This window comes from Schistocerca cancellata, chromosome 6 (assembly GCF_023864275.1).
Source record: "Schistocerca cancellata isolate TAMUIC-IGC-003103 chromosome 6, iqSchCanc2.1, whole genome shotgun sequence".
Classification (NCBI taxonomy): Eukaryota; Metazoa; Arthropoda; class Insecta; order Orthoptera; family Acrididae; genus Schistocerca; species Schistocerca cancellata.
The window spans coordinates 429,450,632-429,466,852 of record NC_064631.1 but is presented as its reverse complement, the minus strand read 5'-3'; the positions used below and the strand labels follow the sequence as shown (position 1 = coordinate 429,466,852).

Sequence of the window (16,221 nt, the reverse complement as noted above, 5' to 3'; positions counted from 1 at the left end):
ATAGATATTTTGTCTTCATTATCCTTTCACGTGCATTACGACTGCCATACAAATGGCAAAATCAAAACAGTACGAAAATTCCGTTAAAATGCTTGTCTGCACATTATCTAAAAAGCAACTGAATTGTAACCACTTATGGCCAAAGGAATGAGTAGGCACGCGAGCATTCTACTGTCTAATAATAATACCGGTAAACAGAGAAATCTAAAACTTACGTAAAACAGCTGATTGCATCAACTGGCTAGTTTTAAAGTGGTACTGAACAAACTTGTGGTTATTACCTTGAGTCAGTGGTAGCTAAATGAACAAATCTGCGTTGTTCCAAATCCGGATCGTCTTCATAAAGCAATTGCAAAAATTGAATGCATTATGGTAAAACCGTAGAACGTGGTGGGAGTCTTACAAAAAAAAATGAAGATTAGTGTTGTACGTTCCGTCGATATGAAAATCATTGGAACTGGAGCACAAGCTCGGAATGTTTCTAGGGTGGGGAAGGAAATCGGCCATGCCCTTTCAAACGAACCAACCCAGCATTTACGAGTAGCGATTGAGGGAACTCTGGATGCTCAGACTCGGGTCTGAATCGCCGTCCTCCCGGGAGGCTGCTAACCATTGCGCCTTCTCTCTCAGTGGGACTTTTACATCATCCCCATCAGCATACCACTAACGGGAAACGTATGGATGATAGAATTTCGCAGTACGAAGCCTGCAGGAACCCTCAAGCTTGTCATTAATATTTACTAATTACCAAGTGGTAGTATTAACCAATCCATACTACTGTACATCTACACCTAATACACCTGAAGCCAAGTTATTTTGCATTCGGTGAATTTATTTCGAAATTGTCATTAATGCCCAAAGCGGATTTGTTTTCTTCGTCACAAGAAACCTGGATATTGTCTGCTGCTACCGTAGCCTTCTATGAATTCAGCATGTGGAGTGTACATGATAACTGGCACCAAACTATACATGTCTACCCACTAAGCTTCACGCAACGACGCGGAGCTTACTGGATCATGTGGGAAGCTGTCATCAGATAATGGCAGTCTGGAATGAACAACTTAAGTGAGAACCGATGTTACTAACTCTACAGCTACATCTACATGATTACTCCGCAATTCACATTTAAGTGCTTGGCAGAGGGTTCATCGAACTAAAATCATACTATCTCCCTACCATTCCACTCCCGAACAGCGCGCGGGAAAAACGAACACCTAAACCTTTCTGTTCGAGCTCTGATTTCTCTCATTTCATTTTGATGACCATTCCTACCTATGTAGGTTGGGCTCAACAAAATATTTTCGCATTCGGAAGAGAAAGTTGGTGACTCAAATTTCGTAAATAGATCTCGCCGCGACGAAAAACGTCTTTGCTTTAATGACTTCCATCCCAACTCGCGTATCATATCTGCCACACTCTCTCCCCTATTACGCGATAATACAAAACGAGCTGCCCTTTTTTGCACCCTTTCGATGTCCTCGGTCAATCCCATCTGGTAAGGATCCCACACCGCGCAGCAATATTATAACAGAGGACGAACGAGTGTAGTGTAAGCCGTCTCTTTAGTGGACTTGTTGCATCTTCTAAGTGTCCTGCCAATGAAACGCAACCTTTGGCTCGCATTCCCCACAATATTATCTATGTGGTCTTTCCAACTGAAGTTGTTCGTAATTTTAACACCCAGGTATTTAGTTGAATTGACAGCCTTGAGAATTGTACTATTTATCGAGTAATCGAATTCCAACGGATTTCTTTTGGAACTCATGTGGATCACCTCACACTTTTCGTTATTTAGCGTCAACTGCCACCTGCCACACCATACAGCAATCTTTTCTAAATCGCTTTCCAACTGATACTGGTCTTCGGATGACCTTACTAGACGGTAAATTACAGCATCATCTGCGAACAACCTAAGAGAACTGCTCAGATTGTCACCCAGGTCATTTATATAGATCAGGAACAGCAGAGGTCCCAGGACGCTTCCCTGGGGAACACCTCATATCACTTCAGTTTTACTGGATGATTTGCCGTCTATTACTACGAACTGCGACCTTCCTGACAGGAAATCACGAATCCAGTCGCACAACTGAGACGATACCCCATAGGCCCGCAGCTTGATTAGAAATCGCTTGTGAGGAACGGTGTCAAAAGCTTTCCGGAAATCTAGAAATACGGAATCAACTTGAGATCCCCTGTCGATAGCGACCATTACTTCGTACGAATAAAGAGCTAGCTGCGTTGCACAAGAACAATGTTTCCTGAAACCATGCTGATTACGTATCAATAGATCGTTCCCCTCGAGGTGATTCATTATGTTTGAATACAGTATATGCTCCAAAACCCTACTGCTAACCGACGTCAATGACATAGGTCTGTAGTTCGATGGTTTACTCCTACTACCCTTCTTAAACACTGGTGCGACTTGCGCAATTTTCCAATCTGTAGGTACAGATCTATCGGTGAGCGAGCGGTTGTATATGATTTCTAAGTAGGGAGCTATTGTATCAGCGTAATCTGAAAGGAACCTAATCGGTATACAATCTGGACCTGAAGACTTGCCCGTATCAAGCGATTTGAGTTGCTTCGCAACCCCTAAGGTATCTAATTCTAAGAAACTCATGCTAGCAGCCGTTCGTGTTTCAAATTCTGGAATATTCCATTCGTCTTCCCTGGTGAAGGAATTTCTGAAAACTGCGTTCAATAACTCCGCTTTAGCGGCACAATCGTCGGTAACAGTACCATCGGCACTGCGCAGCGAAGGTATTGACTGTGTCTTGCCGCTTGTGTACTTTACACTCTACCAGAATTTCTTCGGATTTTCTACCAAATTTCGATACAATGTTTCGTTGTGGAACCTATTAAAGGCATCTCGCATTGAAGTCCGTGCCAAATTTCGCGCGTCTGTAAATTTTAGCCAATCTTCGGGATTTCGCGTTCTTCTGAACTTCACATGCTTTTTCCGTTGCCTCTGCAACAGCGTTCGGACCTGTTTTGTGTACCACGGGGGATCAGTTCCATCTCTTACCAATTTATGAGGTATAAATCTCTCAATTACTGTTGCTACTATATCTTTGAATTTGAGCCACATCTCGTCTACATTTGCATAGTTCCACCGTTCTTGGCCTCTGGAAGCGAGATTTTGAAAATACGGGGGACGATCTGGTAATCAGGTGATTATATGACTTGATGGAGCTTATTCATATTTCCCACGTTAGACAGAGAGCAGCAGCAAGAACACCTTATAGCAACAAAGCTTATTACAGTTAAGTCTCATAAAAATATTTCAGCAGTAGTACCGGTTACACTGGATAATCATTTCCAGTAGTCCATGGAAAGAGTCATCACCTAAAGCTGTATGTGGAGCGCCAGCACAGATCCGAGTGTCCTACCAACAGACTTTAGGATTTAACGTGCCGACTAGTTTGCCGTCAGTGTAGTCACTGTTTCACAGGATGTAGCTCTGTTTATCGTAACGTGTAGCTTCTATATATTTTGGAAAATGAGGTTCCTGACACCTGATATCAGATTGGTTTGGTTCTGTCGTATACTGCTTCTCTTATAGTTTTTTCCTTATTTGCTATACAACATCTCACAAAAAGACACTGCATTGTTAGGTAATGGAGTTGTTTACAAATTATTAGTAGATTATCTCAAACGTTGTTTGAATCGTTTACAGTATTTAAAGCGGAACTCGCTAGCCATTCGCTCTGATATATATACATCTACTTTGTTACATTCTCGTAACTTTCTTTCTGACAGATTGTTTCCGTCGTATGATTGTACCAGTGGTAATTGATAAAGCAGTCAACGATATGAGGCTACCACCTGCCTGTTATATCAGAAGCCGAAAGTTTTTAGTTAATTATAGGCTGTTGAAAGGTTCCCAAATCACTCTGCAATTCGTATTTTGTCGTCACACTTCTGTCTTAATAATCAAACAATTTTAATCCAAATATTCCACAGATATTGAGTGGTACTGTGGGAACTGAAGTATTTTCTCTAGCACAAGTTTAATGGAGTGAATATTTTTCGCAGCAGCTGTAAAAGCCTTTTTGTATAAGTAACAGCGTTTTACGTGCAGCAGTGTGTATACATATTACGTCAAAAGCATTTTGCCTTTTACATTGAAGGCAAAATCAATTACTGTTCTTAAATATTATACTGTTTTGCTTTCACTCCTAATAGTTACTGCTTAATTTTTATATAAAATAAAATACCACTAAAATTTTATGTGTCCTTAGGATTTATTTGATTCCTCTTTGCGTAATCACAGGTCTAAAGTCGCACTGCGCTTCACTAACTGACATTTTCACACCGAAACTGATCTCGATTTTCCACAGATGTTGTGTGCACTTTGTGACTTAAGCACTTCACTAATGACCTGGTTACAGATTAATACATTAATGTACTTAATACAAGAACAACTATGATTTATAATTAAGTATTGCTTAATTTTTTTACTTAATTTTCTTTTTATGTAAAAATTAGGACATGAGCTACACCTTAATATGCGTAAAATCAGATATGAACAATATTTCAAAATGCGAATTTTAGGCATAATGCTAAAGGCGCTCGTTCACAAACGAATATTTTGTCTTTAGTTGTTATTAAGTATATCATATAAGTTTCACAGTATCTGTACCGGCTTTCTTGACTTTCGTACCATTCACAAATGTTAGTACCTCCTACACTGTTATCCACAACACCGTTAAGAAATGGTGTATTCAAAACGGAACAATATATTACACTATGTCACACAGTCCTTAAAGAGGGACGGAAACATACACATTCTCATCAAAAAGTATGGAAATCGTGTATGTACTCGTAGTACTCCCACTAATTGCATTATTTATTTGTCAACGGGGACGATTTCTCACATAACGTCGAGCTATTGCTAACTGACAATGGCTGTTTTCAAAAAACTCTCATTGAAACATGTCTGTATCTTAGTCTTTCTCAGTTAATTCTTAGTTATATTTTGTAACTACAGAACCACTGAGTACTTCATTTACGCTGTAGAATGAAATACCTTATAGCTCTAAACTCCTGTGTATCACTGTGGCCATCGTAGTCTGCATCACGTTTATTTGGTTTAATTACAATTTGAAACATCCGTGAATTCAGTGACGATATATTTCTTTTACGTCTTGATAACGGACAGGTATCTAAATGACGCGCCTTGGCTGAGAGAGTAAGTAGTGTCACAAATACAAACGGAGAATGGAATATTTAGGACAGTTAGTCAGAGTTTTTTAAACATTAATTATTATTTGTTTGATTATTCTTATAAACTTCAAGGAAACGTTTCGTAATGCCCCACACAGTCTGAACACGTTAAATTTACATCAGTAATATTACAGCTTAAGGAATATTCACTAGCGAAAACAACCATCCCGTGCAACGATTACCGCTGAAGCGTAACTTGGAACATTTATCACGTAATCTGCACAGTAATAACTACAATCACTGAATAATTACTATAATCGCTTACGATGTCAAGTCCACTGGCTTGTCTGACCATATTCCATCTTACCACTTAATCCATGTGATATACATGAAGATAAGAACAGCAAAACACAAGATTCTGGATTATAATGGTAACGACGAGAGCTTACATTCCCAGAAAACCTGGCACTGACTAGATAGAACCAAATATATAAAATAACAATACTTTACTTAGAGGATTATTGAACCACCACAAATTAGGCAACATGTCACTCGCATAACTTATCATTGTGCTGTGCTCCACGTAAGTTGTCATTGACGGTAAACAGCTTGTCAGTTCTAAAATTACGTGGTTATGTTTCCATGGTACAGTTATTTCCATTCTCTAATGTCTATTATACACAGTACACGCTACACAAAAAAACGAGTTCTTTGGAAAATGGATGTATACGAGACGACAGCAAACACCTTTGCTCTAAATGTAAATGTGGTGTTGCCCAAAGATCGCTGTGCCAAACAGAAGTTGACAGCTCGCATCGATACCACAGGATATAGCGACGACTTGCAGCCACACCCTCGCTCCCAGCTCCACAGTGTCACCGCACGGAGGTCAATACACAGCCAAGCAGAGGAAGCCTCTGCTCAGTTCGTGGTCTCCAATCAAGCAGGCAACATCGTCTAGTTAGGACACATGTGACTCTTGTCTTGAAATGTACTATGTTTCAGAACTTTGTGAACTTTATACTTCCAGAAAGGAGATAGAAAAAGCGTACATCAAGTGATGCTTTAATATTCAAAGACATCTGTGAATATTTGGCATATTCCTGTGGCTATGGACTCTATAAAATTATCTAAAACTTTTTGTCATTCTTGTAATAAAGTGAGCTAACATTTCATATGTAGTAGTTCCGATCAACCAGCGCCAAGAGCAATCAAAGCATCCGCAGTTATGACCAGATGATTGTACTTTCGTCAGGTCATAACAATAAACACCACTAAATATTTGAAGTATCGTGATAACCTGCCACAGTTAAAACAATGTTCAGTATCTGAAGACATAGTTGTTTATAAACTGATCTTTCTCGACTCTTGTCACTCTGAAACTGGAATGCTGATTCTTGTCGGTAGACCTGTATGTAATGTGTAGATAGTCTTATACAATCAAGTACAGGCAAACATATCTTTTACATGTACCGCACATTTCTATTTAGGTAATGTATTTCAGCCATAGACTGTAGAAGATGCTTTGTACTATCATAGCATTTACAGTTACAATATAATTATGATCTCACTTGATATTGTTTGCAGTAATAGGTGCAGTAACAGACGATACACAAATGAAAATACTGAAAGGTTGTTTTGTGCGGCTTACAGTCAACTCTCTTTGATACATTAGACCAACTAAATGCTGATCTATCTGAGAGAGAGGCATTCTGGTATTGTTTTTGAGATAGTAATTCCTCTGTCTGTAAACAAACTCTGCCGTTCGTTCGTAAGTCACACTACAACACTCCCGATTTATCATGGCCAGTTGTTTCAAGCTTTCAGGGACCTCGTCCAGTAGGTGGAGTCTGCTGCCTAGAATATGAAAATTTCGAAGCAGCATTTGAATGCACCCGTTTTTTGTTGCACGTTTTTTGCCAAACTGACAACAAACTTGGGTCACACATGCATTACATACATGTTGCTGCCAGTAATTACAATGTATACACATTGTTAGAATGTATGCATAATTTACTTCTCTTCTAGTGTTTCAAGAATATTCTTTAGTTTTGCTCGTACTGAATATCGATAGTCATGCAGCGACAGCTAGTTAAGCTGTGAGCAACAATAAAAAATAATCTTTGCCTGCTGACAGTGTTTTCTTTCTTCTTCTTCCTTCTTCATTTGGGTCATCTAAGGACCACGTACCAATATCAATGCTTCTTCCTTTTTCCTCCAGTATTCTTTCACTATGTATCCTCTTTCTCTCCTAGGACCATTTTAACCCTGTCTTCTTCTCCCTCCTGCCTTGGAATCCTTCCATTTATGTTGTTTCTTTCCAAATCTTTGTTAAATTCTTGAATCCAGGCTATTGTTGACTTCTTTTCCCAAAGATATTTAAAAATCTGATTGGTTAACCTGGTGCTGTTCATTCTGTATAAGTGTCCAAAAAATATCAGTCGCCTCTTTCGTATTGTTTCATTTATGTTTTCTATGTTGCGATAAATTCCTTCATTGCTTCTTAACTTTCATACCTCTATATCTTTTGGTGGACCAAGTATTTTCCGAATGATTTTTCTTTCTAGGGTTTCAAGTTTGTGTAATTCGTAGTTCAATACTAAACATTCACTTTCATAAAGACATTTTGGTGTTATTACAGTGTTGTAGAGCTGTATCTTCAAATTTTTAGACAGACACCTATTATTGTAGACATTCCTAGTTATTCCATAAGATCTCTCCAATTTATGTACTCTTTCTTCAACAGCGAATTTTTCTAAGCCATTTAATTGGATAATTTCTCCCAAATATTTAAATTTATTTATCCTGTTTATCTGGCGAATATCTGTTGCCAGGGAACCAGGAGCATTTTTATATTTTTCATAAATTTTGTTTTTTCTACAGATATTCTTAAACCTGCTTTGTCAGCTATTTCTTCTAAGGGATTGGTTCGTATTCTAGCATTTGTTAGGTTTTTAGCAAGAATGACAAATCACCCTCAAACGCTAAACAGTGAATTTCAGTACCTTTGTTTTTAGTTCCCAATATGATTGGTGATAGCTTCTGTTCTTTTAGTTTTTGTTTCCATTCTCTTACTATATTCTCTAGTACGCAGTTAAAGAGGAGTGGAGACAGGCCATCACCTTGCCTTACACCTGTTTTTATGTGAATGCCTTCGATGTTTCACCCCGAAACTTTACTTTTGATTTGGTGTCTGGAATAAGGTTTGCTAACTTGGATTTGATGCCAAATTCTCTGATCACTTTATCTTGTGTTTCCTTATCAAACGAGTCAAATGCCTTTCTAAAATCTATAAATGTTACAACCGTATCTTTGGAGTTTGCAAGTCTGTGTTGAATTATGGTCATTAGGTTGAAAACTGTTCTGAGAAAGTCTACCCATTCTAAATACACACTGATATTCTTCCAAATGGCTATCAAGTTGCTTTCACCTTGTTTAGTAGTATTGTTGAAAATATTTTATAACCCACTGCCAACCCACTGTAGTTATTTACGTTTTGCTTATCTTCTGGTACCTTTTCATTTTCACATATTTCTTCAAACATGAGCTGAAGGTTAGTTATAATTTTTGGTTGAGACCATTTAGTAAGTTCATGTGTAATAGAGTCTTGTCTACTGGTTTTGTTGTATTGCTTTATTTAATTTCTTCAGCTGTAGTCGGTGGATCTGCTTCTGTATTTTCGTTTTTCAAAGTACTTTCTTAGTATTTCACAATTCTGTCTGTTGCTTATGCCTACTTTACGATTTTCATCTGTGAAGCAAATACTTGAAGCTTTGTAGCCCTTTAGACGACTTTAAAACATCTGATAGAAATCCTGAAAGTTATTTTTTACAAAGTTGTTTGTATGTCAAGAAGTTGCGATTTCTCAAAAGATCTTTTAACACTCTTTATTATTCCTGCTGTTTCTTTCCTCTGCATTCTAAATTCATCAAGGTGTTCAGGCAACCCAGAACTTTTCCATTTCCTCCCCTGTTTTGCTCTTTCTATAACTGCTTCTTCACAGATTTCATTCCACCAGACATTCTTCTTCCTTTTTGTTGTTCCAAATACATTTTTCGCTGCCCTGTTGATTTCTTTCGGTATTTCTTCCCATTTCCCTGATTTAGTTAGTTTAATTTCTTCCTGAAAATTTTTTATTACCTCTTTGGTGATGTTGAGCCTGTCTGTGTTATATTTAATTAATTTTTGCTGTCTCTTTTGGTTTTTATTGGGGAGAAGTTTCAGTTTAATTTTAGTCAGGTAATGATCAGAATCAAATTCCCTGTTTCTTGCTACTTTTACAGTCACGATTTCTTTAAAACTGCATTTAGAAATAGCCACGTGATCTAACGGAAACTCCCCTAGCATTGTATTCGAAGGGATCCAAATTTTTACCTTTCTTGGTAATTTTTTGAAGAAGGTTGACATTACCTTCAACTGACAGTGTTTTATAAATTGTTGTTGCTGTTTTTTGTGACGGTCGCGCGCTGGGAGTAATATTTGAGTTAACGCTCGTTGATCAGTGGCAGTCTAGAGGTGCAGACGCACTGAAGGGTGTGTTTCGTCATAACATGGTTGAAATTGCACCCATTTCGTGTTTATGTACAGCTTAATCATTCCTGCCACGTTTACAGTATACCGGAGGTTTTGAATAAATTCAATATGTGTTGGCCGGCCGAAGTGGCCGTGCGGTTAAAGGCGCTGCAGTCTGGAACCGCAAGGCCGCTACGGTCGCAGGTTCGAATCCTGCCTCGGGCATGGCTGTTTGTGATGTCCTTAGGTTAGTTAGGTTTAACTAGTTCTAAGCTCTATAGGACTAATGACCTCAGCAGTTGAGTCCCATAGTGCTCAGAGCCATTTGAACCATTTGAACCAATATGTGTTGTGCCATAAAAAAAAGTTTCTCTTGGAGCAAAGAGTAACACGAATTAGTTTTTGGATAAGGAAAAACTGTAACAATAAACAATATATTCAGTGATTCATTATTAATTTCTGTCGGTTAATTGTTTCATTGCCTGTACTGTAAGCTGGTACCGAACAAACGTGTAAATCATTATTTCATTAAACTGATCTGTCGTTCTGATTGGCCGATTGGAGCTACGGAGTTGAAGAGGAGGTATAGCGTAGCGTTGTCGCTAATATTGCAATGGAAGTGTTACATTTTCATTACACCAATAAATTCCAATATCCGCTGACGAAGAGGACCGACGTGGGTCAACGTTTCATTCAGTGAATACTTTGACTTATCTGATACTTGCTTCCGGCTCACGATTTATGTTGTTGATATTCTGCTTGCCATATATATTACAATCTTGCTGTCTGTGATGACTGTAGGATGTATTTTTGATGGTTCCTGTTCCTTCCCTCACAAGCTAAAACTTTTAATTTTAGCTTCCATAACGTGGCGTCATTCAACCCTCTTTCTGTTCTGTTCACAATTCCCCACGCCTCACAGGTGTGACCTAATGAACCTCATAAGGAATTGTTTCTTGAAACTAAAACTATACTTGAGTTCTGTTGATCAAAAATATCCTAATTTATACAACTGACGGTCTGTAATGCCGCCAACAATTTGCAGATAATTTTCAGCTCGTGAACCATGATGCATTACTTTTTTAAGTTCTGCAAATAGCGTACTCGCCTGACACAAGAGCAACTTTTAAAATTTTTAAGTTCTGCAAATAGCGTACTCGCCTGACACAAGAGCAACTTTTAAAATTAAGCCTGTTTGTCCATCGAATGAGTCTCCTGTTATTATTTGCATTGCCCATTAATTTAATGCGAATTGATGACAGTAATGGTGCTCGTACTACGAAAGGCTTAGGTCTGTTGTGAAATCGTAACTGTTCTGGTGGAGAGCGCCTGTGAAACGCATATTCTGATAGTTATTTTTCGGAAGAGTGTTCTGGAATTAGGTCATTTAAACTGTTTAAGTATATTTCATTTAACATCCACAGATTTGATGACCATTTTCATAGTTAATTCCTGTATAATTTATTCCCAAAATGCAATATATGAAACCGAACGAGATATGAGCAAACAATGTACAGCTTCCATGTCACTTTATTCAGATCTCTATATGTGAGTTTGTCCGCTCTTGTCTACAGTTGTTCGACGGTTGCAAATTTGCATAACCTTTTATAGTTATGTGGACTGACACAACAGAGAAAACGTTTTTTGTACTACATGCGGAATATAAGGAATGCGAAAGATTGTACTCGTAAGGAAGAAAACGAAAATAACGAGGGCTTGGAAAAGGGTTTCAGCTTTCATGAATCTACCTAATTCATGTTATCCTAGATGACAAATCTAATTTCAGTAAGCGTTCTAATATCACTACTAGAAAACAGCCTAATCTTGTTGTCAAGCAATGAGTTATTCACCTTGACCTTCTTTGTGTTGTCACAAAAGACGGACCACGGACACACGTCTGTTATGTACCAGAAACGTTACCCAGCGAGATAAAATTGTGCCACCAACAAGATGTAGGCACAAACTATTAAAAAATTGTGGGTCCTAATTTTTAACTGTTTCTGTGTAGCTGATATAACAAATGGCAAATGACAAATAACAGAACCTCCTATGAGATTAGCTTATGTACAACAAAGATCTTTGTGTAGGGAAGACTGAGGACAAGCGTGAGGTACTTGTGTTTAGAAGGAACTTCGAGTTGTTCAATGAGATTTCGGAATTCCACCCGGATATTCATGACATTTCTAGTCTCCTTGTTCGCCTGGAAAACGTAAAAACTAAAACTCTAGCTTGTATCAATGCACTCTTCTGCAATGTTCCAGGACACCAGATTCTATAGACATTCACAAAAGAGCCTGTGCGGGGTGTGGATTGCTGGGAGATATAGTGAAGCACTGCATCGTGAATTGAGATGTACTTGCACAGCTAAGACACGAAGGTTTGACCACCAGCGACTCAGCTCGGCCTATTGTTTCAATGAGTCAGGTAGATAATTTCTGCTCTGAAAACGATAGGAAGACTAATAAAAACGAATTATTCCTTGTATGCTACCTTTTAGTTGTTTTAGATACGAATGCAGAACACCGTTTTATTGTTATCGGTCTGAGCCATACACTACCTAACTGCAGAATTCTACGTCTTCGGTGGCACATGGCGAGCAAAGCATCCATGACGGCTATTGTCACTAACCAGCTACGACTTACGAATTCTTTAGGTAGGTAATATATGATCGATACTGTTATTCATTATAAACGTGTTATGTGAATGCATCGAGGCCAAATAAAAATAAGCACCTGTTACAGGATAAACCCGAACCCCACCGACAAAATTTTTGATGCTGTTTAGTGGTATTCTCTGCATGTTTTGGTTCAAGGGGACATGCTGTCTCCTGTCGCTAGCTACAGAGTAATTACACTTCGTTTTACTTCTTACCCTTTTATTTTTGTACTTACGATGCACTGTAAATGTGTCAGAGTAGTGCAGATACCGACGGTATGCGCAGTTTGTCTTGTGGTTTAGTTGGATACAAACTTCTTCCATTTACGGTACTTTTGATTGACAACAATAATACAAAACTTACTCTTCGCCCATAAGCTTGCATGCATACTATTCTGTTGCGTCTCAGTGTTTTTTTTTTTTCGCCACTGTCAGTTAAATATTAACAACGGTATACGATAGAATCGATATATTAACAGGTGAGTAGTTCAAAGAACAGCCGGATGACGTATACCACGCCGGTTGTCGAAGACGTCACCCGGCTGCATTCCGGTAAGTTGTTTGAACGTTTTATACGTAGGAAGAAATTAAAGTGTCAGATGCGTAGACGGCCGATTTGCCCCTCGTGTATGAGATCGCAGAATGCGGTGGAAGAGCGGCACTACAACACTTGACTGAGCTGTTTGCTACCATATCTTTCCCATTGCTGGACGTAGATCCATCGATGGCAGAGACCATGAAGATCATAGGTTTCGCAGGTCTGGGGATTTACGAGAGAAGATATAACAGAGCAGGCGAAAGTGTGTTCTTTTCAGGCAGCCACTTTAAGCACATCACCGCCAGCTGCAAAGCCGCCGTCACCTCATCGCCACACTGGGCTCTTTCAGTACGACTTCGGTACGTTGATTCCTCAACTGACGTGCGGAAAACTCTGAATACGAAAATTTTCAAATGTGTGTGAAATCTTATGGGACTTAACTGCTAAGGTCATCAGTCCCTAAGCTTACACACTACTTAACCTAAATTACCCTAACGACAAACACACACACCCATGCCCGAGGGAGGACTCGAACCTCCGCCGGGACCAGCCGCACAGTCCATGACAGCAGCTCCTGAGACCGCTCGGCTAATCCCGCGCGGCCTCTGAATACGTTCATGTTTTCATCGAATATCACTGACGACATCCTACGACTGACTCTGAACTTTTGAAACTTCAGGTATCCGATCCTCTTACTTCGTTCATTTTCTTGTGTGCTTTAATTTGTTACGGATAAAGGCATCCGGGAGATAACTTGTATTATTTGATGACCAAAAAACACTGTAAATATAACTCCGCCCGAAAAGGCCTTGAGGGCCCATCAGTACCGACCGACCGCCATGGCATCCTCTGCCCAGAGGTTGGATGTGGATGTGCAGCGGCACGTGGTAAGTACACGGCTCTCCTCGCCGTTACCACTTTTCGTGACCGAGGCCGCTACTTCTCAGTCATGTAGTTCATCAACAGCCCTTACAAACGCATTTTGAAGATGCCTCGTGTAAGGAGGAGAAATGCGTACCATCACGTTTCCGACTTTAATAAAGGTCGGATTGTAGCCTATCGCGATTGCGGTTTATCGTATCGCGACATTGCTGTCGCGTTGGTCGAGATCCAATGACTGTCAGAATAATATGGAATCCGTGGGTTCAGGAGGGTAACACAGAACGCCGTGCTGGATCCCAACGGCATCGTATCACTAGCAGTCGAGATGACACACATCTTATCCGCATGGCTTTAACGGATCCTGCAGCCACGTCTCGATCCCTGAGTCAACAGATGCGGACGTTTGCGAGACAACAACCATCTGCACGAACAGTTAGATGACGTTTGCAGCAGCATGGACTATCAGCTCGGAGACCATGGCTGCGGTTACCCTTGACGCTGCATCACAGACCGGAGCGCCTCCGATGGTGTACTCAACGGCGAACCTGGGTGTACGAATGGCAAAACGTCATATTTTCGGATGAATCCAGGTTCTCTTTACAGCATCATCATGGTCGCATCCGTGTTTGGCGACATCGCGGTGAACGCACATTGGAAGCGTGTATTCGTCATCGCCATACTGGCGTATCACCCGGCGTGATGGTATGGGGTGCCATTGGTTACACGTCTCGGTCACCTCTTGTTCGCATTGACGTCACTTTGAACAGTGGACGTTACATTTCAGATGTGTTACGACCCGTGGCTCTACCCTTCATTCGATCCCTGCGAAATTCTTCATTTCAACAAGATAATGCGCGACCCCATGTTGCAGGTCCTGTACGGGCCTTTCTGGATACAGAAAATGTTCGACTGCTGCCCTGGCCAGTACATTCTCCAGATCTCTCACCAATTGAAAACGTCTGGTCAATGGTGGCCGAGCAACTGGCTCGTCTCAATACTCCAGTCACTACTCTTGATGAACTGTGGTATCGTGTTGAAGCTGAATGGGCAGCTGTACCTGTGCACACCATCCAAGCTCTGTATGACTCAGTGCCCAGGCGTATCAAGGGCATTATTGCGGCCAGAGGTGATTGTTCTGGGTATTGATTTCTCAGGATCTATGCACCCAAATTGCGTGAAAATGTAATCACATGTCAGTTCTAGTATAATATATTTGTCCAATGAATACCCGTTTATCATCTGCATTTCTTCTTGGTGTAGCAATTTTAATGGCCAGTAGTATAGAAAAGCTTTAAACTTAAGTCAGATGTGTGTGTTCTCTGTCAAACTCGTCCTCTGTGGCTCGCGTTGAGAATAACGGCGAGTGAGTGGTGCACGGACTCACGTGTTCTAAGCTCGGCCTTGACGTGTGCGGCGAACAAGTCTGTGGAGCTGTTGGAGCTGGAGTCGACGACGTCGAGGAACGGAGTGGCCGGCGGCGCGGGCGGCGGCAGCGCGAGTCCGTGCGCCGGGGGCGGCAGCGCGTGCGGCTTGAGCGGTGGCGCCTTGGGCAGCGCCGCGGCGCCGGCGGCCGTCGTGGAGGCGGCGGCGGGCCCCAGGAGGCCGAGCGCGGCCGCGTACAGCGTGGCCGCGTGCAGGTACGAGTACGAGTAGGGGTACGACTGCGGCGCCAGCGGCGGCAGCCACACGGCCGGGGGCGGCGGGGGCGGCTGCGGCTGCAGCTGCGGGGGCGGGTGGTGCAGGCACGCCGACACGTAGGACGCCGCCACGGCCGCCGCCGCCGCGGGGCACAGCCCCGACGAGCAGCGCGACGCCCGCTCCGTCTGCAGCGTCGTCAGCACCAGCCGGTTGAAATCTGTGGGCGCGTCACACCGGCCAGCTGAATGAGTTAACGTACGAATTTTTGGAGATTTCAATTCTTTTATAAATTTTTCATTTGACATGAATACACTAAACAGATTCAGAAGGATGGGGGTTGCAGTAGTTACTCGGAGATGAAGAGGCTTGCACAGGATAGAAGAGAATGGAAAGCTGCATCATACCAGTCTCTGGACTGAAGACTACAACAACATTAACGAAAAGGACTATACATCGAGATCATTAATTCCTTTTCCCTTTACGAATCGAAACCCACCGGTCTCCAGGAGATAAATAGGTGTCCTCTCAGGCAGAGAGCTAAGAGAAAAGTATTTAGAGAAGAAAAGAATTTAGAAGATGAGGAGCTGCAGTGAGGCAGGATAATTGTTTCTGTTTGAAGTAACCAGTTCACGTTCATTTTACGGCAGGAAGTCTTCTTCCACACTAGACCAGTGGCCCTATAAGTCACTACTGGATACAGACTTAGTGCTCAAGTCACAAAAGGTTAAAAGACTAAAATAATATTTAAAGTAGTAAACGAAATTTAAATGTAATAACATGCACTGGAGTGGCGGTGCGCCGGCCGTCACTCTGTCTAACAATCTATAAAA

The 16,221-nt window shown here is 41.1% G+C and overlaps 1 protein-coding gene across 1 annotated transcript in view; it reads right to left on the bottom strand.

The window, feature by feature from the left end:
• Nucleotides 1-16,221, bottom strand: part of LOC126088366 (forkhead box protein B2-like) — a 125,449-nt gene that overhangs the window by 13,427 nt on the left and 95,801 nt on the right. The window contains exon 4 of the mRNA XM_049906503.1: nt 15,138-15,608. Coding sequence (XP_049762460.1) covers nt 15,138-15,608 — 471 coding nt within the window. The remainder of the gene's footprint in view (nt 1-15,137; nt 15,609-16,221) is intronic.